The sequence below is a fragment of the Drosophila subpulchrella genome, chromosome 3R (genome assembly GCF_014743375.2).
Source record: "Drosophila subpulchrella strain 33 F10 #4 breed RU33 chromosome 3R, RU_Dsub_v1.1 Primary Assembly, whole genome shotgun sequence".
Lineage (NCBI taxonomy): Eukaryota > Metazoa > Arthropoda > Insecta > Diptera > Drosophilidae > Drosophila > Drosophila subpulchrella.
The window spans coordinates 14844090-14869081 of NC_050609.1; the positions used below are offsets into that span (position 1 = coordinate 14844090).

Genomic DNA, 24992 nt, shown 5'->3' on the forward strand with positions numbered 1-24992 from the left:
AAGTTTTACATATGTATGTGCTTAAGGATAGTTTGCCGATAAACAAGTAATCAAATTCCAATTGAAATACCCTTTCATTAAATCATTCACTTATAATTGCATAAACTCTTCTTAAAAGAAATATTTTTTTAAATTTCCACATTTTGTTCAACACTGGCAATACAAAATCATACCAAAAAAATATACCAAATTTAGTATAAACTCATCGATAGTTTCGATTACAGCGAGCATTGCTGAGAAACCCCATCTGGTAACACTGACCGACGCGAAGAAAGAGAGAAAGAACCAAAAAAGTTTGCGGAAAAGTGCAACAATTAATATCCCCCGCCATCGAGATGCTGCCATGCATATAGTCGATCGCATTCGCTTGAAAATGCGCTGCTGCGTGTGACGACAGTTTTCCCAGCCAGGTGCTTTGCGGGCATTTGCCTTATTTTCCCTCTTTTTTTTCCTCCTTCTTTTGGTCTTCTTCCTCTTTGCTCACTCGCTTCGCACAACAGCAGCAACAACAACAATAACGACGACGTTTTTTCAGTGGCGAAAACTGTACGCAAGAGGGGCGCGAAGAGGAGAAAAGTGCAAAGAGAGAAAGAGCAAGAAAAGGGGGGAAAAAAAAACACACATGTAAATGTAATGTGCAATGTTAATGTTTTATGCGTTTTTTCGGATGCCCTCAGGTAATTGCAGTCTGATTTTCCGCGTGTGCGTGTGAGTGGGAAAACGCGTGTCCAGGAAAAACGCGCCAACCAAAAACAAAATCCCCAAGTTACTACCGCCCAGCCAGCGATCACGCGCCCCCAACCCGTTTTAAATGATAATGGTGCGAAGACGACAACGGACCGCCAAGGAGTCCACGTCCTCCCCCGCCTCCGGGGGAGGACCCTCCTCGGCATCTGACATTCCGGTGGACCAAACGCTGCCAATGAGCGTGGCGGGAAGTCTGCTGGAGGATCAGTATTTTGCCAGCCCCAAGCGGAAAGACTGCCGACTGATGAAGGTCAGCGAAAATGGTCAACTGCCGGAAACCACATTGATGGACCACAAAGGCCATCACAAAGACAACAAAGCGGGTCGCACAATAGGTAAGTGCTTCTGCTTGCGGCTGCTTTTGAGGTTAACTTCGGTGGCTAAAGTACCCCTTGTTTATCACCTTTACAGGCGTTCCCTTGGCCACACGCTCGCAAACGCGCACTATTGAGAACTTTTTCAAAGCAAATGCTGCCGTCAAGGATTCCGAAAAGACAATACACACAGAGGATCAGCTAAAGCTGGTGCATGAGGAGCTAAACCAAGAGGATAAGCAGATGAATGGACAGCTGAACGAGGAGGGTGAGGAGCTACAACTGGCAAATGAGCAACTAAATGAGCACCTGGCCTTTGCCGACGACGAAGATGCCAAGGCAGAGCAAAAACTAATGGAGGAGCTGCAACTGCAGCAGGTTGTAGAGGAACTACTGTTCGATGGCAGTTCTAGAGCCTCCTCGGATTCGCCCTGCTATCAGCGTGAGATGCAGGCCATGCAAGAGATCCAAGTGATGCCTGAAATCCTACACATCAAAGAGTTTCCAGAGCTAAATGAGCGACTCGGCTCCCTGGCCGACTTTCAGACCCATCGATCTGCGCTGAGGGACAGCCACAGTTCGACGCACAGCAGCAGCACCGACAACATCTTTCTGCAGGAACCCGTGCTTACCCTCGACATAGATCGCACGCCCACCAAAGCCTCTAGCATAAAAATTAATCGCAGTTTTGAGCTGGCCGGAGCCGTGTTCTCATCTCCTCCTTCTGTGCTAAATGCCTGCCTTAATGGGCGCTTCAATCAAATAGTAAGCCTTAATGGTCAAAAGGAGCCGCTGGCTGGGCCAAGTTTCGACTTGGACCAACACGACAGCAGTTCCTGTGACAGCGGGGTAGCCTGTGCACTCACTGCCAATACTGAATCGCCAGCGGGGCAAGCTCGTCGCAGGAAACCAGCCACACCGCATCGCATTCTGTGCCCCTCGCCCATCAAGACCGGTTTAAAGGTAACCGGAGGGATTTGCAAGGTCGGATCCACGGATCCGTTGTCGCCGCGCAAGTCGCCAAGGAAATTGCCCGCCACCACTGCGGCCGTGGCCGCCTGCAAGTCGCGTCGAAGACTGAACCAGCCAAAGCCACAAGCGCCTTACCAGCCACAACCACAATTGCAGAAATCACCGCCACAACAGCAGCAGCAGGATGACATCGTTGTGGTGCTGGATGACGATGATGATGAGGACGAGGACGATGTCCACGCCCTGCTCAAGGCCGCCGAAGAGCGGGAGAACCAGAACAAAGCACCAGCCACAGCCAACTGTAACAAGGCGGGCATGAAAGCCATGCTCAAGCCAGCGCCTGTAAAATCAAAGACCAAAAGCAAGGGGCCAGCGAAGGGACAACCGCCGCTGCCCTTGGCTGCCACCAATGGCAACCGTGAGATGACCGACTTCTTCCCGGTGCGAAGGAGCGTACGCAAAACCAAGACGGCCGTCAAGGAGGAATGGATGCGCGGCCTGGAGCAGGCAGTGCTCGAGGAGCGCTGCGAGGGTCTCCAGGTCCGTCACTTTATGGGCAAGGGAAGAGGTGTGGTCGCCGAGCGGCCCTTCAAACGAAACGAGTTCGTGGTGGAGTATGTGGGAGACCTCATATCCATTAACGAGGCCGCCGAACGGGAGAAGCGCTATGCGTTGGATGAGAATGCCGGGTGCTACATGTACTACTTTAAGCACAAGACCCAGCAGTACTGCATCGATGCCACTGTGGACACCGGCAAGCTGGGACGCCTCATCAATCACTCTCGTGCCGGCAACCTGATGACCAAGGTGGTACTCATCAAGCAGCGACCACACCTCGTACTCCTGGCCAAGGACGACATCGAGCCGGGCGAGGAGCTGACCTACGATTACGGGGACCGATCCAAGGAGTCGCTGCTGCATCATCCCTGGTTGGCCTTCTGAGGAAGAGCTTTCCAGGAGCTCGCAAAGGGGGATGCGGTTCAGCCTTAAAACGAAGACTATTTACCATGTTCGAGGCAGATAATCTTGAACATACGACCAGGGCTAAACTGGTTTTTGGCTCGAGGGATTCTTTATTAGCTTTTATACGTAGATTGCCTCGCCTTGAACTAAGCAAATTTGTTTTCAGACCTGTTCCCATTACGGTAAGCTGTCGGAATTATTTTTAATTAGTAATTTTCGTTAACAAAAATGTATCAAGACCTTAGCGAGTTATATTTTTTGTAAGACCAATTCAATCAATCCAAATTCCGGCAATTTTAATCGGCATGGAACAGAGAACAGGGATATTTGAGACTCGTTCAGGGCATCCCCGAGCTTAGATCTTATTTTGAGGGAAAGTATGTAAACTGTTAGTTCAAAATATCATAACGGATAGCCACACCCACACACCCCTCACCCAAGGGTGGTTCCAGCCAGGGAAGGAAAGTAATCAATGCCTCAGAAATAGGTCTAAAATCAATTTTGGTCTGTGCAGTTTCCAAAAGAAGTTACAAAACAAGTTGAAATTTCTCTTGGATCAGTGAAAATAATCGAAATTATCTAATAAGAACAAATTTATCAAAAAGACCTAGACTTTAGAGATTGTAAATTGATATTAGACCAATGTTTCCTCAAGCGAAATGCCTTAAAATTGTGCGATTACGGTTCACCCCCAAAGGTTCTTTAGCCGAAGATCGATCCACCCCTGCCCCCCACACTCATGAGCATAATTTTTGATTTGTTAGCGTTTCATTATGTTAAAGCAAGGCTAAAGTTAAGGAAAGATAATAATAATAATAATTAAAAACAACGCGCTTAAGCATTAAGGCATCATAAGATAATTGAATGAAAATGAAAAACTGTTGACCATTTAGAGAGACGACGATGATTTTCATGAAGATGTCAATGAAGACACACATTCACATTGACAAAAATCGATCGTACACTATTTATATAGATATTTATATTAGATACATGTGTAATTTCTAACTATTACGTACTATTTACTGCCATAGAGCTATACCCCCTCGCACCTGCCCCCGAACCCCTAGGAACTGACACTGAATCGTTGATTTAAATCATAGACACACACTCATTAATTCACGAGGCTTCTCCAGGAGAGTAGTGGACTGCTGGACACCTAGTGCTTCAACTTATTGATAATCTCTCTACTCACACGCAGGTTTCAATCACACTCACTCACTCGTACACCCATATTTTATATATATTTAATGGTAGATCGGCCCGCCCCGTCCCAGAAATCCGGCTTTTATAGTTTAGCAAATGAGTTCAAATTCGTGTTGTCCCCCCTCACCCAGATTTCTGTATTTTAATGAATGCTCCAATATTGAAGGATTTTGTTTTTTAAATAGGTTTATTTTAATCTGCGCATATCTTTTAATTATACAATATGGTAAATATATTTTAATACGTTCTAGTACATAGTTAATTCATTTATTTAAATCAAGCAGCAACCATCTATAATCATGTTCTTGTTTTTACCTTTTTTCATTGACTTGGCAAAATAAAACAAAACAAATGGAAATCTATTTGTAATTTACATTTAAGCCTAAAAACATATGATTACATCAAACACTTAGTTTTAGTCGATAATTGTTTATAATTTTCAGACACACACACGCAACACACAGACACATTCAACTTAAAGTGCGTAACCTAAAGTAAAATAAATAAATGAAAACACATTAACACGAAAAAAACAATAATCAAGAACTGGAGCGGATTGGGTTTCGTTTTCCAGCGATTTTCTGGAGATCATCATGGCAGCCAGACACACTCATTTACACTTGGAATGCTTGGGAGTTCTTCTATCGACTAACAAATCCTATTACATTTACAACGTTAACTATGTTTGCTTGGTTAGTTCGGGTTTCTTGTTGGTTTAAGTACACAATATAGAAAAATTTGCATCAGGCGGGTTGGGTTTTCATCAACGTGGTGGCCCGCATTCGCTTCAGAGTATTTTTTAGGGGAGTTACAAAAAGGGAAGTTTGTCAGTGGAATGCATTTCTAGGCTTTACTGTAGATCAACTGATAGAAATCCGCAGATGTGTAGGGATTCTGGGATCATTAAAGCTAAAATAAAACTTTAATATTATTTCATTTTTATAAAACAAAGCAGTTCCGGAATTTTTTTTTAGAAATCATTTGTGATATTCCTGAAATCTGTGTAACAATTTCCTAATCTTTTGTTTTGGTCATCTAGTGTACATTATTCTTATGGTGTTATATTGATATGACCGCAGTACAGTATTGCATGCTAAGAGATGCATAGACTTAAATTTAAAAATCTCGAAGGCTTTCAGGAATACCCCACGTTGTTTCGAGAATTTCACTGGGTTTTGATTTCTAAGAGTTATATATTCTTTTAAGCCATTCGATTTTTAAAAACTCAGATAGGGTTCCTTATAATAATTGGTTTGAATATTTTATAAAAATCAAAAAAATTCCGGATCAAGCTTATTAAAAGTTTTTCTTTGTCAAAATTAAGTACAATATCAATTTAGAACCAAACTATTGCACAAAATGGTCTACTTTTCTGTATATTTTGTTTTGAACCCTGATCTACGACTAACACAACAACATGCACGCACAACAACAACAACAATTATGCCAACGATAACGTCAACAACAACGACAACAACATGGAACACAGCTTGCATCAAACTACATGTGTGACGGTTCGGTTTATGGTAAATATCAGACGGATTCATAATACTGACTGGCACCACAGGGCACGCCCCTTTTTGCCTACGTGAGGATGGTGGCCTCCCCGCCTCCCAGTGGGCGAGCACCGCCCACATGCTGACGCTGAAGCTGCTGCTGCTGGAGCCGCCCACCGCCCACCCTGAGCTTCTTGTGTCATTTCTTGCCACCGAAACTCGGTTTCGGAAGCGTACCCATGAAGGCGCCAGCATTTGTGGGCAAAGCCGGTGCCACAAAGCTAAGATCGGGGATCAGGGAGATGCGTGGCGCCACCTTGGCGTTGCCGATTTGGAACTGCTGTCGCTGATGCTGCTGCTGGTAGGTGGCGCCTACACCCAATCCTCCAGACACGGGCGCCGTCGAGAAGTCATGCATGATGTGTATTTGCTGTGGAATGGCTGGCACATTGTTGTTATTGCTGCTTGTGCTGCCGCTGCTTCGGGGCACCAGATTGCTGTGGGGATGCTGCTGTTGCTGCTGTGCTTGGTACAGGCTCAAGGGATTGTTGTAGAAGTTAGCGCTCTGCCAGGCACCGGAATTGAATTGTGGCGCCGGTCGAGCGGGTGGAGTACTGCTCACAAAATCCGACCAATCATCTTCCCTTGGAGCAGATGGTTTCCTCTGGTTGCTGTTCACATTGTTATTGTTGTTAGCGATTAAGTGCTGCTGTTGGTTAACTGGAACAGAGACAAAATCCGACCATTCATCATCCTCTTGCGTCTGAGATTGAACTGGCTTGGGAGGAGTGGGTTTCTTAGCCACCGAAGCGCTAATGGTGAGTGGTTTGGCTTGTGACGAGAACAACTCCTCTATTCTGGCCATCTCCTCGGCATTTATGCTGGACAAGGCATTGTCTCCCCATTCTATAGACGCCGCTGGCTTCTTCGCCAGCGGAATGGCTTGGGGCAATAGAATGGCCGGACTCAGGATCATCTGTTCCCCAAAAGTGGGTGTATCGATTCTCGACCTGGGCGCCGGCATCGATTGAAAGTCACTGAAGTCATCGTCTTCCGCCTGCGGCGGCAACTCGAAGCTGCTGGCAGCTCCATTGCCACTCAACTTGCTGGGTGAATCCAGACCAAATGGTGGCTTGTACTCTACATCGCGATACTCCTTCTTGACCACCGTCTCATCGATAATAATGCCAGTGGCCGCCATCTCATAGTCGAAATCAATGGGTGCCAGCGTGGTGGTCTTGGCCACCGCCGTATCCGATTTGGAGGGCGTGTAGATGTGGGTCTCCTTCAGCGGCACCGAATAGCTGGCCATCGAGCTGCCCACGATCTCCTCCTGAGCTGGCGGTGCGGGCGACGAAGTGGTCCTCAAATCAAACTGGTCCTGCTCCGCCCGCTGCTGATGCAGCTGCTCACCGCCGTTGAGCTGGTGGGCAGGGCTGTCTGCTGGTAGAGCAGTCGATAGCGTCGCTGCTGCTGGAGTAACAACTGCTGCTGGTGGCGCTGTTGCGGATTCAATATGGTTCGATTCGGAGCTGGGGATTGCAGCTGGCTGGTAGCTATGGTTCTGACGCTCCTCGCCGTCGGAATTGCTGGCGGAACCGAAGACGGAGCCGGAGGACCCTTCCCCATGAGACGGGCTAGTCCGCGTTTCAGTTTGGCTCGCCGTTGTTGCGGTGGAGTTTTCCAGTCCTGTGCGGAGGAAAGAAGACAATTACTTGACTGTCATACTGATTACCATTAAATATACTCTGATATTTAAAGCTTAGATTATAATCATCTGTTATGTTGAAGAATTATTTTAAGTTCAAAAGTTAAAATATTAAATACCATTTTTTATCTTACATTATTGAATAAATAAAGATTTTCGAAAGTATTTGATTTATTAATTGTGCTTTTAAATACTAAAATTAAATTATTATCTTTATATCAGTCAATCTTTTTTAAAACTATTGAAAATATTAAATATCAAAAATATAGTTTTCATTTGAGATCAGAAATAATATTTCAAAAAACTTATGAAATATTTGTATATATTTTTTTTGTCGCATTTCTTTCGAGTGGCCGATATTTCAAGAACACATCAGATGATGGCTTACACTAAGAACAATATATAGGTATTAGTATGAACTGTATCTAGCTAAGAAAAATGTGAAAATGAGGGGGAGTCTGGGTGGGTTTCAACTACTTGTGCTTGAACTGAGCTGGCTGAGATTCGGATGCTTTGTGCCAAAGTAACAAGAACCGGGGAACTGTGGATCGGGTGGACAGTACGGGTAGTTAGAGAGATAGAGCTGAGAAGTATATAGAGAACCGAAACTGAAGGAACCCAAAAAAGGAGGAGAAACAACTACAACACACGCACAGAGCCAACGAAACTTACTAAAATCCAGCAAGGCGTCGTGAGCAGTGAGATTTGTGTTAATTGGTATTGTCATTGTTGCAGTATTTTTATCATGATTGTTGTTGTTAAGATTGTTATTAACGTTATTGTTATTATTGTTGTTGTTGCAGATGGTGGCAAAATGTGTGAGTGGTGGCGAGTGGTGCAAATCGATTGTCAAATTGTGATTGTTATGGTTGGTCATCAAATCCATCACAGGTGGTTTATCATCCAGTTGATCAACGGGAGCAGCAACGTCGTTTTCACCATTATCGTTGTCAACGTTGTTGTTGTTATTGGTGTGGGAGTTAGAGGTAACAAGATTTATTTTATCAGCATTAGCCACCACCATTAGTTGGTCTAGTTGTTCCAATTGTAATGTCTGTACATGTGATTCTAAATACAATTTATCGTAAGGATAAACTTTTTGATTGTTTGTTGAGATAGTTAGAAGAAATGTGGTCACAAGGAAAACAAGGCAAACGAAAAATAAATATATATATAGAAAGGAGCAGCCAATCGAACGGCAGGCCAATCCGGGAAGCGTGTGTCAATAGGATCGGGAAATAGGCAACGAAAAGCGTTTGAAAATAAAGCGAGCGTTAGGCGATAGGGTGGCAATTTCTCGAGTTACGAAACTTGTGTAGCGGTTAATTTGCGGCAACTAAGTGGAGCAATCTCTCAGAGATTGGGGGAACACTTACCCTGGTGACTGCTGGGACTGGAAATCACTTCCAAGGTGCTACCGCTCGTTAGAGGTTTCATCGGCTTCAGGGGATCGAAGCTCAGGTTGGCGGCAAAACGCGGCATTGATGAGTTCCACTTGTCGCCGAAGAGCTAAAAAATATTACAACATTTAGTATGCTTTATTAGGGGTTTACACTAAGAAATAGTATAATATAGAAATCAATTTATGATGAATTCATACTCTAACATATTGTCAGACTTACTATATTTCTCGAATCGATGCCCAGCGATCGAACGAGAGCATGCCTCATCTCCGAGCTGCTCCATTGATAGTCCAGGGCTTGGGCATGCTCGATGGCGCCAAAATTAAACCGCTGACACTGCGCTAGAGGCTTCCGCTTGTCCATGCCTATGCTTTCCAGCTCTTTGGATTGCGGGAACATCATCTCCAGGACTGGTTTCACCCTCTCATCGATGCTCAGGTGGACAGCAGCTGGCGGCGGCGGCGGAGGTAATGAAACGGCAGCCACAACGGGCTCTGAGAAGTCGCCAAAATCATCGTCGTCGCTTTGGCCAGCACTTCCATTCGTGGGAGTGGCAAATTCTTGGAAGTCATCGAAGCCATCATCTGCTGGGTCTGAAGGAATTTTTATGGAAGCCTCCAAGGGAGAAGCTACCTCCGCCTTAATAGGTTCCGTTTCTAGGAAAGGTGGTGCCTCAAAGACAGGTTGAAAAGGAGCTGTCGCTACTGAAGAGTTCTTGGTTTCAGGTTCTGCTGCTGAGAAGTCCGCAAAGTCACCAAAGTCATCATCTTCCTCGGTTTCCTGACTTTCTGGGATATTGTCTTGATGTACTAGGTCTTCTGGCGGCTCATCAAAGTTTGCAAATTGAAAACCATCATAACCCGCAGGTTTACCCCAGTGGTTGGTGGTTTCCTCTAGGTGTTTGGGATCTGATAAGCCGTTTTCGTGTTTTTCCAACTGATTCGCCAAGTTATTTGAACTTTCCTCCTGGTTTTCCAAACTTTTAAAGCCTTCTTCTTGGGAGGTATTCTCTAGGTTTGATATTTTCCCTGCTTCCTGATCCCGCTCCGGAAAACCTCCTCCATTTGGTAATGTGGGTGAGGCTAGCACCTCGATGGCAAAGAAATCCACGGCTCCCTCGCGTATAAATAATTCTTTGGGCTTCTTTGGCGAGCACTCCTCATCGCTGTCATCGGACACGTCCTCCAGCGTGACTTGATGGCTGAGTACAGGGGCTTTGGTTGTTTGCATCACGGGGGCTGGAGGCACTGGCTCCGTTTCCGCAACGGGTGAGAGTGTGGAGGCGGCAGACACGCTTTCCGTGGAGTAGAGACTTAGACTGTCTAGCTTTAGGGAGGGCACCTGCTCCTCCAGTTCCTCCTCCTCGAGCTCCAGACTCAGGGGCGGCGGCGTGGGCGGGGCTGTTACTCCGAAAACATCGTAATCCATCGCCTGTTTTACTTGGTAATTGAATGCCTCGGCGGTTTGTTTATTTTCCAGCAAATCCGGTGGCTTTTCTCGAAATTCCCCAACAGGATCCGGTGGCGCAGGGGGTTCTGAAAAGTGGGATTTACGTGAGTACCAGATGGGGGATACCATTACGTATATCTAAGCTCACCTTTCGAGCTGCTGACTAAGCCGAAATTGGAGTATTCGTCACCTTCGTCCAAGTGGATTGTGGATTGCAAACCGGAATCGTCGTCTTCCTCGCCGAAATCAATGGGCGGCGGGGTGCTGCAGAGCAGCGGGGGTACATTCACCATATTGCCAGCTGCAGCTGCAAAATTCAGCAAACGATCCCCTAAAATCCACTTCCTGTTTTAAAAACTAAAAAGCAAAAAACAGGGAACGGTTCGATCTTCTATCCCTTTTGCTCCCCTTTATCGGTGTGTGAGTGCGTGTGTGTATGTGTGACGCAGGTGTGGAGGGGATTGCGTGTGTGTGTGAGCCACTCAAGGTCTGTGTTGGAATTTTCTTGTTTGCATTTAACACGCGTCAATTTTCATATGTCCTTGGATTTTGTCCAACTGCCGCCTTCTTGGTGGCCCCAAAAAACGTATTGGCCAAATTTGCAATTCGCGTTTTAGCTGCAATTAGCCATGATTTTTCCGAAAACAATACTTTTTTCCAGGTTGCGAAGTATGACCGTTTGTTTTTGGCGATGCGCCAGTGTTGCATAACGCTGCGTAGCAGTGATAACAACAGGAATTTGAATTTATTGCTATTGCTTGGGTATTATTTATTAATTTCTGGTGAAGGTCATGTCAACAAAAGAATTGCACTTCAGTCTAGTTATTATTGAATTATAGTTTAAAATGTGTATATTTAGTCAAGCACGCGTGAGAAATATGTCAAACATTCTGCCATTGAATTCAGCAATATATAACAATCAAACGTTGAAATCAAATTTTATTTTAAAATTTATTTAATATTCTTTTTACCATTACTTATTTTTTGAAACCTTCTGGCAACGCCGCTCATCTACTATCGATAGCCGCTTGTCAGTTTTGACAGCTGTTTTAAGGTTATACTGCGCTGCCTTTGCAATCGCTCCACCTATTTGGGTAATTTCGCTTATTTAACACCAAAAGTTGCAAAAAAACTAAAGGACAATATATTTGTGAAGTAGAGGGTGGACAGGGGTGGCCATATGACCATGTAAGATTACTAAAATACACCCTTTTCTTGCAGTTCACGGACGGACAATTACATAACTCGAAGAAGAAACCATGTCGCAGGCTCCCGTTCGCGTTTCCCCGCTGATCAAGTTCGGAAGATGGTCCCTGCTCCTGGTGGGCATCGCCTATGGTGCCGCCCACCAGAGCCGCCTGTCCAAGAAGGAGGAGAAGGTCCGTGAGATCGAGGCGCAGCAGAAGGCCGTCCGGGATGCCAAGCTCGCCGAGGAGAAGAAGCGCAGCGCGGAGGCCGAGGCCCGTGCCCTGGCCGAGCTCTCGAAGCCCACTCCCAAGCACTAGGACACTCCAGGATGCCACATCCTTAGTTCCCTTAGCTTAAAACACACAGAAAAACCACAACATTTACACTCGAAGTTCGCCTGTTGAGAAGCGGAGACGGAGGTGCAGGGGAAACGATAGTGGAGCCACCATCTATCGATCACCGTCTATCGATCGTTCTTGTGCTTTCCTCTGATACTTGTGCAAAACAAAATGTTCGAAATTAAATGATTGAAACAAAACCATTATGTAAATATGCCAGCCTAAGTGTTTGGTGTTTGTGATTGATGAATGGACTCCTGGAAGAAGGAAGGTTTATGTTGGAGTGTGCTGAAAATTTGCATATAACCGTCTATGATCTGGAACTGTGAAGATTGTTTAAGACGAACCACAGGACTAAATTGCTTTCTTAAGAAGATTTGAAAATAATTGGGCTCGATTTGAGGTATCGATATTTAGTTGAGTTAGGTATATCTAAAGTATATTAGTTAAACTACTTTATTCATGGTCTTGATCTTGTATTCCATCTGAGGTGATTTACCATAATATGTTTTATCCTTTGAGCAAAACTGTGCAGGTTTTCTTTACTAAATATCCACTGTAGCTGCCAGCTGATTGACCCACTTAAAAATAGGCGCCAACAGCTGATTTCAACCGGCTATTATTTACCTCCTCGTCTCGTTCGCAAATCATCGTTGAATACTCGGCTGTTTGATCAATAATAACCCGGAATAAATACAATTGCGAAGGTGTTGAAACACCTTCCGTGTTTGCGGAGCCATCATATCACGCAATCCCATCGAGGACATGCCATCGCATCGCGATGACAAACTTTCTGGATCAGTTGCCCAAGCATATCAGGGAAATCGCAGAGCAGGGTAAGAGTTTCGGGTTTCCACAACTTAGTTCAAGTGCCAACTAATGTTCTGTACTCCAGTTAATGTCCTCGCGCCGGAGGAGGTGCTCACAACCCCGAAGGTGCGGTTCCTGGACACTCGCCAACAATCCCTACATGCACTTGTGCGAAAATGCACTCCGGATGATGTAAGGGTGCTCAAGGATGCGGCTGCCAAGTGGCTGGCGGAGATGCCCCAGGCAGGTAAGATGCTCTGGGAGATCTGTATCCATAGATATAGCCACATAATAGGCTGTGTGAAACCGCGAATTCTTTAGAACAAAAGTTTAAGGATCTAAATTAGAAGCTGATAATGGCATATGGCTGTCCATATATAATAGTCATAGTATTTGCTATGCTCAGATTCAGAAATATTCCAATACAGAATTTCTATGATCACAGCTGATTCTCTCTTCAAGCCCCTTGTAAATGTGAGATGGTCTCGGGTGTCCTTTGGTTGTTCTGCCCTGGATCGTTGTACGGGCGGAGGAGTAGTTACTCGGGGTATCACCGAACTTTGTGGAGCCGCCGGCGTGGGCAAGACCCAGTTGCTCCTGCAGCTATCCTTGTGCGTCCAGCTGCCCACTGAGCTGGGAGGAATGGGCAGGGGTGTGGCCTACATTTGCACGGAGGACGCCTTTCCGGCGAGAAGGTTGCTGCAGATGAGCAAGGCCTGCGAGAAACGACATCCCCAGGAGAAACTCAATTTCCTGGGCAACATCTTTGTGGAACATCATTACGAGACCGTGAGTGGAAAAAATACTTTTTGTTAATCATCCTTTCTGATTATAAAATTAATATTTATACTCATATTAATATTAAGATATATTTTCTAACAAAAGTCTCTATCACCCGCAGGAATCCCTTCTGAGTTGCATAAGAAATCGCCTGCCGCGACTGATGCAGCAACATGGCATTGGCCTGATCATAATCGACTCCGTGGCCGCCTCATTCCGGCTGTACACCGATTTTATGGAGCGGGCCCGGCAGATGAGACGGCTGGCCGATGCGCTCCTCTGCTATGCGGATAAGTACAACTGCGCCGTGGTCTGTGTGAATCAGGTGGCCTCCAGTGGTAATCAGGAAGAGGTTCCCTGCCTGGGATTACAGTGGGCACACCTGGGACGCACCCGCTTGCGAGTTTCCCGTGTGCCCAAGCAGCATCGGATGGCAGATCAATTGATCACAGTCCGCAAACTGGAGATCCTTTACTCGCCAGAGACCCCAAATGATTTTGCCGAGTTTCTCATCACCGAGGAGGGCGTGGTGGATGTTCCAGAGCCACCTATGACCCGCCCACCTGCTAAAATGCGTCGACTGTGATCGATTGAATTTATTCTGTTTATTTTGTTTTCGTTTAATTTGTTGAATTTAAAATGTGTAACGGCGGAGCGTTCTATCGACCAAATTGTTGTTTAATACTCCTATTAAACTTAGCGGAAGGTTAAGAACATATAATGTTTTGTTTACTTTTTGTCAGTTTCTATTTAGTTTTGGTTATTGTTTTTTAATTGTAAATATTTTCCCAAAGTTTATGATTGGAAAAAGTTATATTTTGTTTTTAATAATAGTAAACCAATCATGTTTAAATTTTTTCCTTAAATAAATAAATAAATTCCTTAAAATTCCGCTAAATTTAATTAGGAATTTAATCTGCTTTTCGGCCTATATCATCTAATTTGTTGCCTTAATTCCTTTTTTGTACAAACACTCAATAAATATGTTTCATTTAATTGCAATTTACAGGGTAGCAGAGCTTACAGGCTTACGTACAATATAGTTCATAGTTCAAGTAGTAAAATCAATTTTGTAATCGCCTCGTATACATTATCACATGAAATTCTCGAAAGTTCAGATTACAATATGCCATAGTTTACGCGGACATTTAAATGCGACATTTACAAAAGCCTAGCCTTAGCGTTTAAGTATATTAAATAAATTAAATACAAGCCTAAGGGTGAACGGATTACGCGACAATTAAATTACAATTAGGTATTACAATTATTGGGCTTTTATTTCTGTTTTTTTGGGGGATGGTTTTGTCCTCTTTGTGGATGAGCAATATTCGACTTTTTGGCACAAGTTAATTTGACTGTGTGTTTATTTTTGGGGGAGGGGGCTTTCATCATTAGATCTCCCGCATGGCGACATCCTGATCCTGCGAATCGTGGGCCTCCGTGGAATCACCATGTTCGCTGGAGGAACCACCATCCTCCTCCTCCTCCTCATCTTCTTCGGCCTCTCCTTCACCCTCCGACGAGGAACTTTCGGTTTTGACCAACTTTTCCGGTTGAATTTGCTTATTGGCCATGGCCAGGGCAATCGATATTTTGCTGGCCGCCAATTTGCTTTCGAAATCCATTTCCGTTTCCGTTAGCTGGCCATTTTGAATGGCCGTCTGGAGTCTTAGCTGCAAGTCCCGATGCTGCGGCGATTCCTCGCGTTTAATGTCCAATTTCTCGGTTTGTTCGAGTGGAGCAGCTGGTTCTACAGTAAGGGGTATAGCATGCTGATGCAACCGCTGGTGCAGCAATTGATTTTCATTACTATTATTTATCCGTTTCTCAACGGCAGGCTTCTGATCTCCGTTTCCGGTTCCGGTCTCCAGTTCCGCACCTCGATTTGCCTGACTGGCCGTTTTAACTGTCTTTTCCAGCAGGGCATTCAATTGTTTTTTAATCTTGGTGGTACTAGGTTTGCCGGGTGATTTGCCCTCGCCACTATTAACATTATTATTAAGCGTACTGCTATTGTTGTTATTACTACCGCGATTGGGAGACTTTGGAGACTTCTTACTCTCCGCAGTTGGGGCGGCATTGGGCGAGTTTCCATTGAGGGGTTTCTTTTCGCCAGGTTCTCCACCTGTTGTGGTTGTTGATGTTGTTGTTGCGGTAGTTGGAGCTCCTGGTTTAACGTTGGTGGATTTGTGCTCCGCCGCCTCGTTGTTTGTGACATTATCCTGCTTTTTCCACTTGGTGCGACGGTTTTGGAACCAAATCTTCACCTAAAAATACAGGAAAACATAGATTTTATCAATATAAGTCTAGACCTTTTTATAATTAAGATAAAATTAAGAAATTTCGGTGTTAATCCAATTTTAATCTTAAGCAGCTACCCTCTTTTTCAGATTGTGTACCAAATTTCTCGTATTACATTTATAACAGTTTGACGCAAGAAAAACCATTAAGAAGTTGTACTTATATTATCTAATGCTGCTTTTATAATTATTTTGCCAAGCTATAACTTTTACAAAACTAAAAAAATTGATTGTTTTTTTAATAAAAATTTTATTATTATCAAAAAAAATTGTTAAAGTTACCTTTCATAAACTTTTAAATTGTTTATATATGTTTTGAATGCAATTTAGAGCAAGGTGAAGTAAGAAATTTCTACGTATAAATGTTTTTTTTTTCTTTTTAGTACGTCCCCCCGAATATATGTATTATCTTTACAATGTAACAGTCAGATCCTGTAAGTGAACCTGATTTCCCCCCGAAAAAAGGTGGAAACGGCACCTAATTTGGTGCGGCCCCAAATGGATGAGTCAAAGCCAGCCCGCAGCCACATAATTACAAATGTTTATGGCCCATTTGGCCTTATTAGTGGGCGCACAACAAATAACTCGAGAATTGTGTATCCTCCCCGTGGAAATTATTTGAATGTACTCGCAACACTTCCGCCCCGTCAGTCAGTCGATGCTCATTTTTCCTCAGACTCCAAACGAGAGCAATGATGAAATGACAGGCGCACGTCAAAAGGCAAAAATCGACCCCCTTTCGGTTGCTATTTTCCCATTATCACCATTTCCCCCCATCGTTTTCCACCCAGGCCAATGGCGCAACATAAAACATTTGCCTCTCATTTTCGTTTTCATTTCCATTTCATCCAGAAATGATGGGCCAGCTAAATAAATGAAAAATCTATTTAAATCGCGCACATAATTAGTATTTCAGCGGCATGTCTGCAGATACACACACTTGGATTCAGATAGAGATTCAAACGTTAAAGATAGATGCCTGCTATATGACATGCTCATTTCGCCGGAGTGGCGGAAAAAAGAATTATGAAATTAACATGAAAATAACAAATTTCGAAGAGGAAATGGCCCAAGTACGTACTGCACAAACAAATCCCGCACATTTTCGTATTGAAAATCAATTAATTGATTGCTTAATTTACCCGCACACACTAGTGCATAGTACGGCAATTCAAATTGTTATGAGGCCGCCAATAGATTGATGCCCGGGCAAATTGTTTATTTTACGGATGAAGATGGATTATGAGTGAGTTTTCCTCACCATTATTTTCGGACCCCCAATTACTCATCCCGCGTGCCACCCCGAAAACGATCATTGGATCTATTCATACGGTAATGAACAATAAAGCATTTCCCGTGTTTACCTTATCCGCACTCTTAATGGCCAGCCCAAGTGGATTCCTTCCTTTCACCTAGATGGTTTTATTTTTATGGCCTTTTCGGGATGCGGGCCTACTCATCATCGCAGTATTTAATTGTTGATTATTCTCTAGAGTTCGCTTCTTGCCCATTGATGATCTAATTGATTCGGGGGATTTCGGATTATTAATGTTTAGGGCGCGATGCGATTTGGTAAATATTGCATAAATCTTCATTAATAATTTATGTGTACTCCCCCCTTAAATTCTTCCGCTTTTGGCTTGTATAGATTGCCTATCGTCAATAAACTGCCTTGTTTGTTGTGTTTTGATCTGAGCACTAAACCTCATTAAGGCGAGATGTGGAAATATTTCTAAAAATATCCAGAACTTGTCAAGCGATTCACAAGCCCCTCGCTTTTCTTTCGACCCGCTCATATGATTTATTGACATTTAAGAGTATCTGTGTGAGCGTGTGTGGCAAAAATGACAGAAACAGAGCGCATAAATAGCCCAAAAGAAAAAATAGAGGCACCCAAATAAAAACTGAAAATCGATTGAAATTTCCCAGAAATTTAATTGACTTGATGGGGAGCATTTTCTTGATATACTACATTTTTAAGTGGAATTAAAAAGAATGTGGTTGAAATAAAAATAAGATTTATTAGTGCTAAATGGTGTAGAAATTCTGAATATATTCTCAGAATAGCTGGAGTGATTTGTCAAAATATATTTAGAAATATATCCATTATTATAGGTCAAAGTTAGCCACAAACAATGTGAGGGCTATTTAAACTGTTTTGGTAATAAAACCAATTGTCCATAGGGATGATATTTCTTTTCCCAAGTATGTTCCCAACTTTTCTGGCTGTGCAAATGGTATTTGCCACTTAAATAGGTTTATGACAGATGCGTTTCAGCTATTTCGTTGGTCTTACACATGTATTTCAATCAACGCCACGAGATCAGAGAGTCGGAAAAATCCTTAAATAGTCGGGCAGTCAGTCTGGTCGCGTCCGCAATTTTCTTTAGCCCCTAACCCCTGCTGTTAACCTCCCTGCCATTCAAGTCCCCCTCGTTTTGTTTTCTCCGTCTATGCGTGTGCTTAGTATAATTAATTTTCACATTCGCCGCGCACTTTTTCGAAAATAAACGAAAGAAATGATGTCTGGCCCAACAATGAGCAGCCAAATTAGGATGGCCAAGTGTTTTTGGGTGTCGGAAAATGCTGGGGTGGGGAGGGGGGTTGGAAAATCGCTACTTAGTTATGGCGGCTGCTGTACATAATTCTCAGGCGTGCCAAGAAAAATTCAACCATTTTCCCCGAGTTTCCTTTTACAAATAATGTTTTAATGTGTAATTTAGCATATTTTGTGTTTGTTTGTTTGTTTTGTGGTGTTGAAAAAATTATGATAATTGCCCATGGGGGCGTGGAATGCGGAATACTGTTGTGGATGCTGGAAAAACAGGAAAGGAAAGCCATAACTCACACGAAATGGATACTAGTCGAAAATCTCTGTAATTATGCATCCACAAACCCTAAGTCATAAGTAAACAAGCTGAACATACATCATATATGTGGCAAATGTTGCAAAGTACCTTCGATTCCCTGAAATTACCCCACTTGCTGTGTAACGAAACACTTTGCTCCGTGCAAATAAACGCATTGCACTGCCATTACTAATTAATAACATAATCACTGCATTGCCTGTCATTTTGGATTATGCTCACCCGCACAAATAGCCCACCCTATAACCGCCCCCAGAAATTCGAAACATTCCGAAATGTTAGCAGAACATATTCGGTTGCCAAACATTTGGGAAAGGTTTCAACTTCCTGCTGTGTTGGCAGTCACGGAGATTTGAGGAAGTCACTGTGACTGTAGGGAACGATTATTTAATACGTTATTTAATAGGTATCTACGTTTATACGATAAAATGCTATAAGTACAATTTATAGAGTACTTTATTATTTATAGTTTTAGTTATAGACTTGGTCTTATTTGAATAATATTATTAATTTTTTCTGATATTAATATTTATTCATTTTCTGTCACTGTGATTAGCCTTATCGCTAGCATCTCTTTTTATCGAATGCAGCTTTCCTGGGATGTAGATACAGATACATGCTTTAAATGCTTTGCTTATTAATTAAGGCACAAATGCAGTCTGAAGCGAATCTGTGTGGTGGCAATAACAACGAAACAATGCCATTATCACCGGATATCCAATGATTACCAAACCTTTGGGCGGCTAATGCATTTAATGTTCCAAAGGAGCAGGAGGTGGAATTTATGCAACATCATTATTACACATGCTAAATGCATGGAATGCCATAAATCTGAATTCGCAATGCAACTGCAGGGTAATCCGGATACAATCCTGGCAATTAGTACATCGAAATAATTCAACTTAAATACGAGAAATTTCATTAGCAAAGATTACTGACCCCAAGTGCAAGGAAAAACTCATTTGTAGCGATGTGTGAAATTAAAAAATGTTGCGATGCAAATTGGCATTGCAGAAATGGTCTGACTCATTGGGGGGATCAAAATGTAATTTCGCAGTGGCATATCTAGCAATTTCCTCTAAAATAAAATCCGTACTGCCACAAATTGAAAGCCAAAGCGTGTGCATAGAAAACCAGAACATAGATCAACAAAATGCAGCGGAAAGTAAAGCAAAGAACTAGAGAAGCAATTTAGTTGATGATTTTTTGGTATAGCGACGCTGTTTCGTGTTTCGTTAGTATTTTTAGTTTTTATTTGATTTGCTTTGCGGTTTTAGAATTTTATGACAGCTTGGGGTCCAAAGTGGCAGAAAGCGGCATAAATTATGCTTATTAGCCAAACAAAAAAGCAGGTAGGGCATTGAAATGAATTTCTCGCTTTTAGTTTAAGCCCCAGCTTTGACAGAAGTTTTTGGCCAACTTCGCCCTCTTGACTTTTAATTGGCTTATTGTGTTGGATTGTCTAAAATGTTTCTGGACCCTCAGCTTTGACCGCCCACTCAAGTTGGCTGGACTGTGTTATTCGTTTTTATTTTTAACCAGTTCTTGCTTTGCATAAAGTGCTCATTAATTACTTGCTGGCCGCTCAAAGTTAATTGTTCATATTCTATCAAAAGGAGGAGCTGTCAACTTCTGTTGACTTGCTAATTGCCAAGTGTTTAGTTCTAGCAGCCGCTGGCAAAAAAATAAAAATAAAATAGCAAATTAGCAACAAACGCAATTCAGCAACGCCTACCAAAAGCCGACGAAAGCGATCGTTGTCTACGCTCCGGCGATCGCACATCCGAATGTGATGGCTATAGCTATAGTTATAGGTATGGGGGAACTCGGCGAACGATCGACAGAGACGGGAAGAGCTATCTGAAAGATCTGTCGACGGAGCCACGCCCTCTGCTTATTTTGAAACATTTTCACTCGTCGCCAATCGAGGCAGATGCTGTCAGGTTTTTATGTTTCCACAGCCAGCTCAAGTGGTCCGCCATCGAGATGCTTTATGCAAATTCTTTTAACCAGTTTAAGATAGGTTGGGATATATAAGAAATAGTTAGGGTACTTAGAGGACAATTTCTGTATATTACAAGATTTTAAAAAAGCAAAACGGCCATGTCTTAAAAATTATATATCAATTAAAAATCCGTCTAGTTACTAACAGCATTACTTACATTTATATTTAAATAATGCTGGCAAATTATATTTCTTTGTAATTTGTAAAGCCAATTCAAAAATCGTTATTAAAAAAAGTATTCTTCAAATATCAACCATTAAAACTCTATTAAAATTAAATTTAAAACCAATTAAATTCAATTATTATATAAGATTTCCGTTAAATTCCCAAAACATTTAATACTTCAGCAACCCCGTAGCTGAAATTCAGCATAATTCGCCTAAACGTGGCTGCCAAAATGCTATTGGCAGCACAACCCTTTTTTGCGGTGGCATCTGGGGCGTATGCGTAACAATTTAATTAAGTTGTGGTACCCAATAATACTAATAACGGCAAATTGCATTTATTGTTTGAATTATGCACTAACGCACACACTTTGTGGTGTCCATTGTGCTAGTTTATGCTAGCCACTTTGGGGCACAATTCAATATGAGGGTAGTGCAAATATACTCTCATACATATATCAATTTTGACATATTTATTTATTAATTATCTAAAGAATAAAAGCCGCTGTTTGCTTTGCTTAAAACAATTTCAATTTCATTTAAATCGCTGAAAGCCTACGTGGCGTATGCGTAATATTTGTTTAGCCATTTTGCGGAGAGTGCGCTTGTGTGTGTATTAAATTATTCATGAATTGATTAAATAATTACCGACTAATAAAATGTAAATTAGCTTTAATTAGTTAATTAATTAGCCAAAGGCATTCATTACACAGCTGTGAAAGTGTCGAGTGTGCCTTTATGGACTTATATCGAGTGATTTGATTTGTAATTGGATTAAAACTATAAATTACCGAGCCAAGGCGACCGTTTAGTGACGAAATCATTTTCTAGGAACGTCATTAAAAACGTAATGGCCTGAAGGCAATTAAATAAATAGTATTCCATGTACATTAACTCAAAGCGATAAACAAAGATTTTATTAATAACGGCGGCCTGCCTTCTAGAAAGTATTTTTGTCGAAGGCCTTTTTAAAAATTATTTTCAATTTATTTTATTGCACACAACTTTTTCAATGTATCAATGTTTGCAAATGACAGAATTATTTACGAAAGGCATTCAGAAATTCCTTTGCTGGCTGCAACTGATTGATATCAATGGCAATATTAACAATAATAATAAAAGACAAGGGCAATAAGCTCCAGCTGCAGTGTCCTTGTTTATTTTGCACACACAAAAATTTAATTTAACGCAGCCCTATTTTTTACCCCTTTGCCGGTGACACAAACAGGCCCTGAATGCAAATAAGCCTGAAGCTGGAAACTGGAAATACGAACCACATTGCTCTATAGCTGGGTCACCATAATGTGGTGCCCTCAAAGATGAATTGCCATTTGATTTGTTTGTGCTGCTTGTGGCAGCAGTTTAATTTAATTATCGCATTTGTCATTTGGCCAACTGCCAGTGAACGCTGCTTGTTTTCTGGCCCCGAATCGTTAGGGCCCTCCACCGGCCAAGCGAGAGATTGACCATTTAAATACAAACAAACAGGCATAGATACGCTACACAGTTGGCCAAAATCAGGGTTCAAAACTGCATAGTATAGGAGTTGTTTGCGGTTTGGAGTTGTTTTATATAGGGGTGATTTGGAGTTTAGGGATGCGAGCTCTTAACTGGCCTTTAATATATTTGATTTGGTGATTAAGAGACTGGTTTACAGTAACTTACTAGATAATATACAATTAAATGGTATTGGCTTCTAAAATATAAGAAACATGGTGGAATTTAATGATTTGTGATGAAAGAAATGTAATACCTATAGAGAAATGCCATTATTTAAAAGGTATGATTTCGAAACGGTTAAATATGATTTAATATGTTTATTAATATAATTAATTAAATGTCATAATAGTTTTACTGCTTAAGAGAGTGATAAACGACATTGTCGTAGATAATATGTATAATATATTATAAATGGATATTTTTTTATTATTTTTAAAATCTTATATAAATGGTAAAATATCGTGATAAAAATATGAAACCGTTTTGAGACCATAAAGAAAACCTCGATAGAACCTCAAAGAATCACTCATATGTATAATAGAATAGAATAGAATAGAATATGATTAATTGAATCTAAGAAATTTTAAAAATAAATACAATGAAGTATAGTTTTGTGATTAAGCAAATGGTTTAATATTTATAGAATAGATGATTCTTTTGATTAAGAAGGGTTTCATTAAGTTTCAGTATTCCCTTGACCTGATTTTTATTAGAATATTTTTGACACACACTATCTGAACTTCGGGAATGTGGGATTATAGCCTAGCATACCTTCGCAAAACATTAATCTCTCGCCTGAAATCAGGCGATGATTCCACAGCAATCAAATTCAATCCCAAAACTTGTTCGACGGAGAGTAAATCAACATTTAGGTCGCACCTGAGTGGCAATTACATTCGGCTTTATGGGCCAGCGATGGCAAACATTTAAAATGAAATGCCTAATGCAAATTGTCGAGACAGTTGCAGTGCAGACCGCAGGCGAACAGTTGCCAGCACACGCCCCTATGCTATCAATGCGGCATAATGCAGCACACACCCCCCGCCAGGCCACCCACCACCCCCCGAACCACCCAAGGCTCCACATTTTGCTGCACCACCCCCTCCTCTCCGCCACCCCTCTGGCACTAATATGCAAATGTAATTTGCTGCGTTTGGCGCGTGACGTTCGTTTGGTAATCGCAACACAATTACAATGTTGTCAGTTTGCCCGAGTGTGGGTGAGTGTGTGTCGCTGTGTGCGTGTGCGCCAGGGGGGGGAGGGGGGGGGGGGGAGAGGACGGGTGGGTGTTGCAGCGGTTGCAGTTGGGACAGCCGCATCTACGCGTAATTAATTGATTTTTATCTGGCTTAAGGCTATTTTACAGTTTGTTGATGACAGACGATGCAGACACGAGTGCTCCCTGGACGAGGAGCACGACATGGTTGGAGAATGCACCACTGTGGTGCCACTGGCAGCCACCTCATCCGCATCCCCATCCATCCCCACCAGTCCAGAGGGCAACCCATTTGCGAACCACATTATGGCCGTCTATTTAAAGCCACTTTTATGGCTCTCACTTTGTATCTGGCTTTTCGTTTGTCTCACTTTTTTATGTCTATTATGCTTATATGGGGTTAAACACAGTGTTAGCTAGAAGATCATATTTTTTATTGAAACATAACATATATAACTTCATATGTATCAGAATCAGAAATGATTATAAAATTGTAATAAGCAGTTTTTGGTTTTTTTATCATTGTTGCTTTATCGAACTGTCATTTTATAATAATTACAAGTTTTGAGTCTATGGCAATTTTTCTATAAATAAGAAAAATTATCTATTCATAAACTTCATTTTTTGAACAAAACAAATTGGTAATTAAAAAATTAAAATGATAAGACGGATCATTTATGTGTTAAATTAAAATTTAACGGAATATAATTCCTTTTGATTTATAAACAATTGAGAAAACAATAACCAATAATTAAACCATACTAAACTGTAAGATTTAAATTTTTCTTATACGCTTAAATTAACCTTCTGAACTAACTAAAGAACAAAAGCCCGTATTAAGTAATAACAAAATCCCTTGTTAGGCAATTTCCTAAGAAATGGGAAAAACCTTGATCCGATTATACCAGGTATAATTACAAGTTTTCAACTGCAGTCGAATAGGCTGGCTGGCAATTACGGCAGGAGTTGGTAATTTGATTCCAATTAACGTAAATCCCTCGCTGCAAAAGTTGATCCAGTGTGAGCGGTTGTTCGATGGGAAAATTGGCAAGTGCCAATGCAAATGGCCAAGAGGCTTAATGCCTGGCCACAGCAGGATACACACACACACACACACTAAGAGCCGTGTCCTGCAGTTAATTTGCTGATATTATTGCTGTGATTAACACATACATGTTTATGTGCCCTGACCGTGTTTTATATATAAACACAGGAGCACACAACACACAAGTGTGTGTGGGAAATCTGTGCATTGCACTTGAATTGACGTCGGTTTCTCACGCACACACACACAGGCGGACATGTCCTTTGCCAGGATGATAAATGACTGGACCGAGCTTATAATATTAATAACATAGACAAAACACTTGAACATGTCGACATGCATAACATTTTGGCTCACACAGACAGTTGGATATCAAATATAAAGCACTGTGGGAAAATATAAGCCAAATTTGTTATACATTCCAGTCAAAAGGGATCATTTTGGGTTTTAGTAGTTTATAGAATTTTCTCCAGTGTACACACACGCACACGTTGCAGGGTCCTTAGTGTTTATATGTGTAT

At 42.0% G+C, this 24992-nt stretch overlaps 5 protein-coding genes across 9 annotated transcripts in view; 3 read left to right on the top strand and 2 right to left on the bottom strand.

Annotated features, from left to right (window-relative positions):
- Window positions 1-256: 256 nt before the first annotated feature.
- On the top strand, window positions 257-4375 carry LOC119549329 (histone-lysine N-methyltransferase PR-Set7). The gene is made up of 3 exons (XM_037857310.1): window positions 257-410; window positions 678-1082; window positions 1159-4375. Exons 2-3 carry the CDS (start codon window positions 812-814, stop codon window positions 2973-2975), a joined length of 2088 nt encoding a protein of 695 aa, XP_037713238.1. The 5' UTR covers window positions 257-410; window positions 678-811; the 3' UTR covers window positions 2976-4375.
- On the bottom strand, window positions 4371-10963 carry LOC119549294. Of its 2 annotated transcripts, XM_037857256.1 has the most exons (5): window positions 10407-10963; window positions 9029-10344; window positions 8783-8915; window positions 8079-8474; window positions 4371-7387 (listed from the first exon to the last, which is right to left on the bottom strand). In XM_037857256.1, exons 1-5 carry the CDS (start codon window positions 10549-10551, stop codon window positions 5898-5900), a joined length of 3480 nt encoding a protein of 1159 aa, XP_037713184.1. In that variant the 5' UTR covers window positions 10552-10963; the 3' UTR covers window positions 4371-5897. The 2 variants fall into 2 exon arrangements, with proteins under 2 accessions (XP_037713184.1, XP_037713175.1); XM_037857247.1 differs by lacking the exon at window positions 8079-8474 and having other exon boundaries at window positions 10407-10958.
- A 233-nt stretch (window positions 10964-11196) lies between these two features.
- LOC119549358 (ATP synthase subunit e, mitochondrial) lies at window positions 11197-11984 on the top strand. 2 transcript variants are annotated; one of them, XM_037857355.1, is made up of 2 exons: window positions 11197-11352; window positions 11480-11984. In XM_037857355.1, exon 2 carries the CDS (start codon window positions 11518-11520, stop codon window positions 11761-11763), a length of 246 nt encoding a protein of 81 aa, XP_037713283.1. In that variant the 5' UTR covers window positions 11197-11352; window positions 11480-11517; the 3' UTR covers window positions 11764-11984. The 2 variants fall into 2 exon arrangements, with proteins under 2 accessions (XP_037713283.1, XP_037713294.1); XM_037857366.1 differs by lacking the exon at window positions 11197-11352 and adding an exon at window positions 11397-11413.
- Window positions 11985-12130: 146 nt separating this feature from the next.
- LOC119549337 (DNA repair protein XRCC3) lies at window positions 12131-14638 on the top strand. 2 transcript variants are annotated; one of them, XM_037857322.1, is made up of 4 exons: window positions 12131-12620; window positions 12680-12841; window positions 13040-13383; window positions 13496-14638. In XM_037857322.1, exons 1-4 carry the CDS (start codon window positions 12566-12568, stop codon window positions 13958-13960), a joined length of 1026 nt encoding a protein of 341 aa, XP_037713250.1. In that variant the 5' UTR covers window positions 12131-12565; the 3' UTR covers window positions 13961-14638. The 2 variants fall into 2 exon arrangements, with proteins under 2 accessions (XP_037713250.1, XP_037713258.1); XM_037857330.1 differs by having other exon boundaries at window positions 13057-13383.
- LOC119549314 (homeobox protein abdominal-B) overlaps window positions 13956-24992 on the bottom strand; it is a 42991-nt gene continuing 31954 nt past the window's right edge. For both annotated transcript variants that reach the window (XM_037857292.1, XM_037857300.1), the window contains exon 4: window positions 13956-15641. In XM_037857292.1, the coding sequence (XP_037713220.1) occupies window positions 14766-15641 (876 nt within the window). In that variant the 3' untranslated portion in view covers window positions 13956-14765. The remainder of the gene's footprint in view (window positions 15642-24992) is intronic.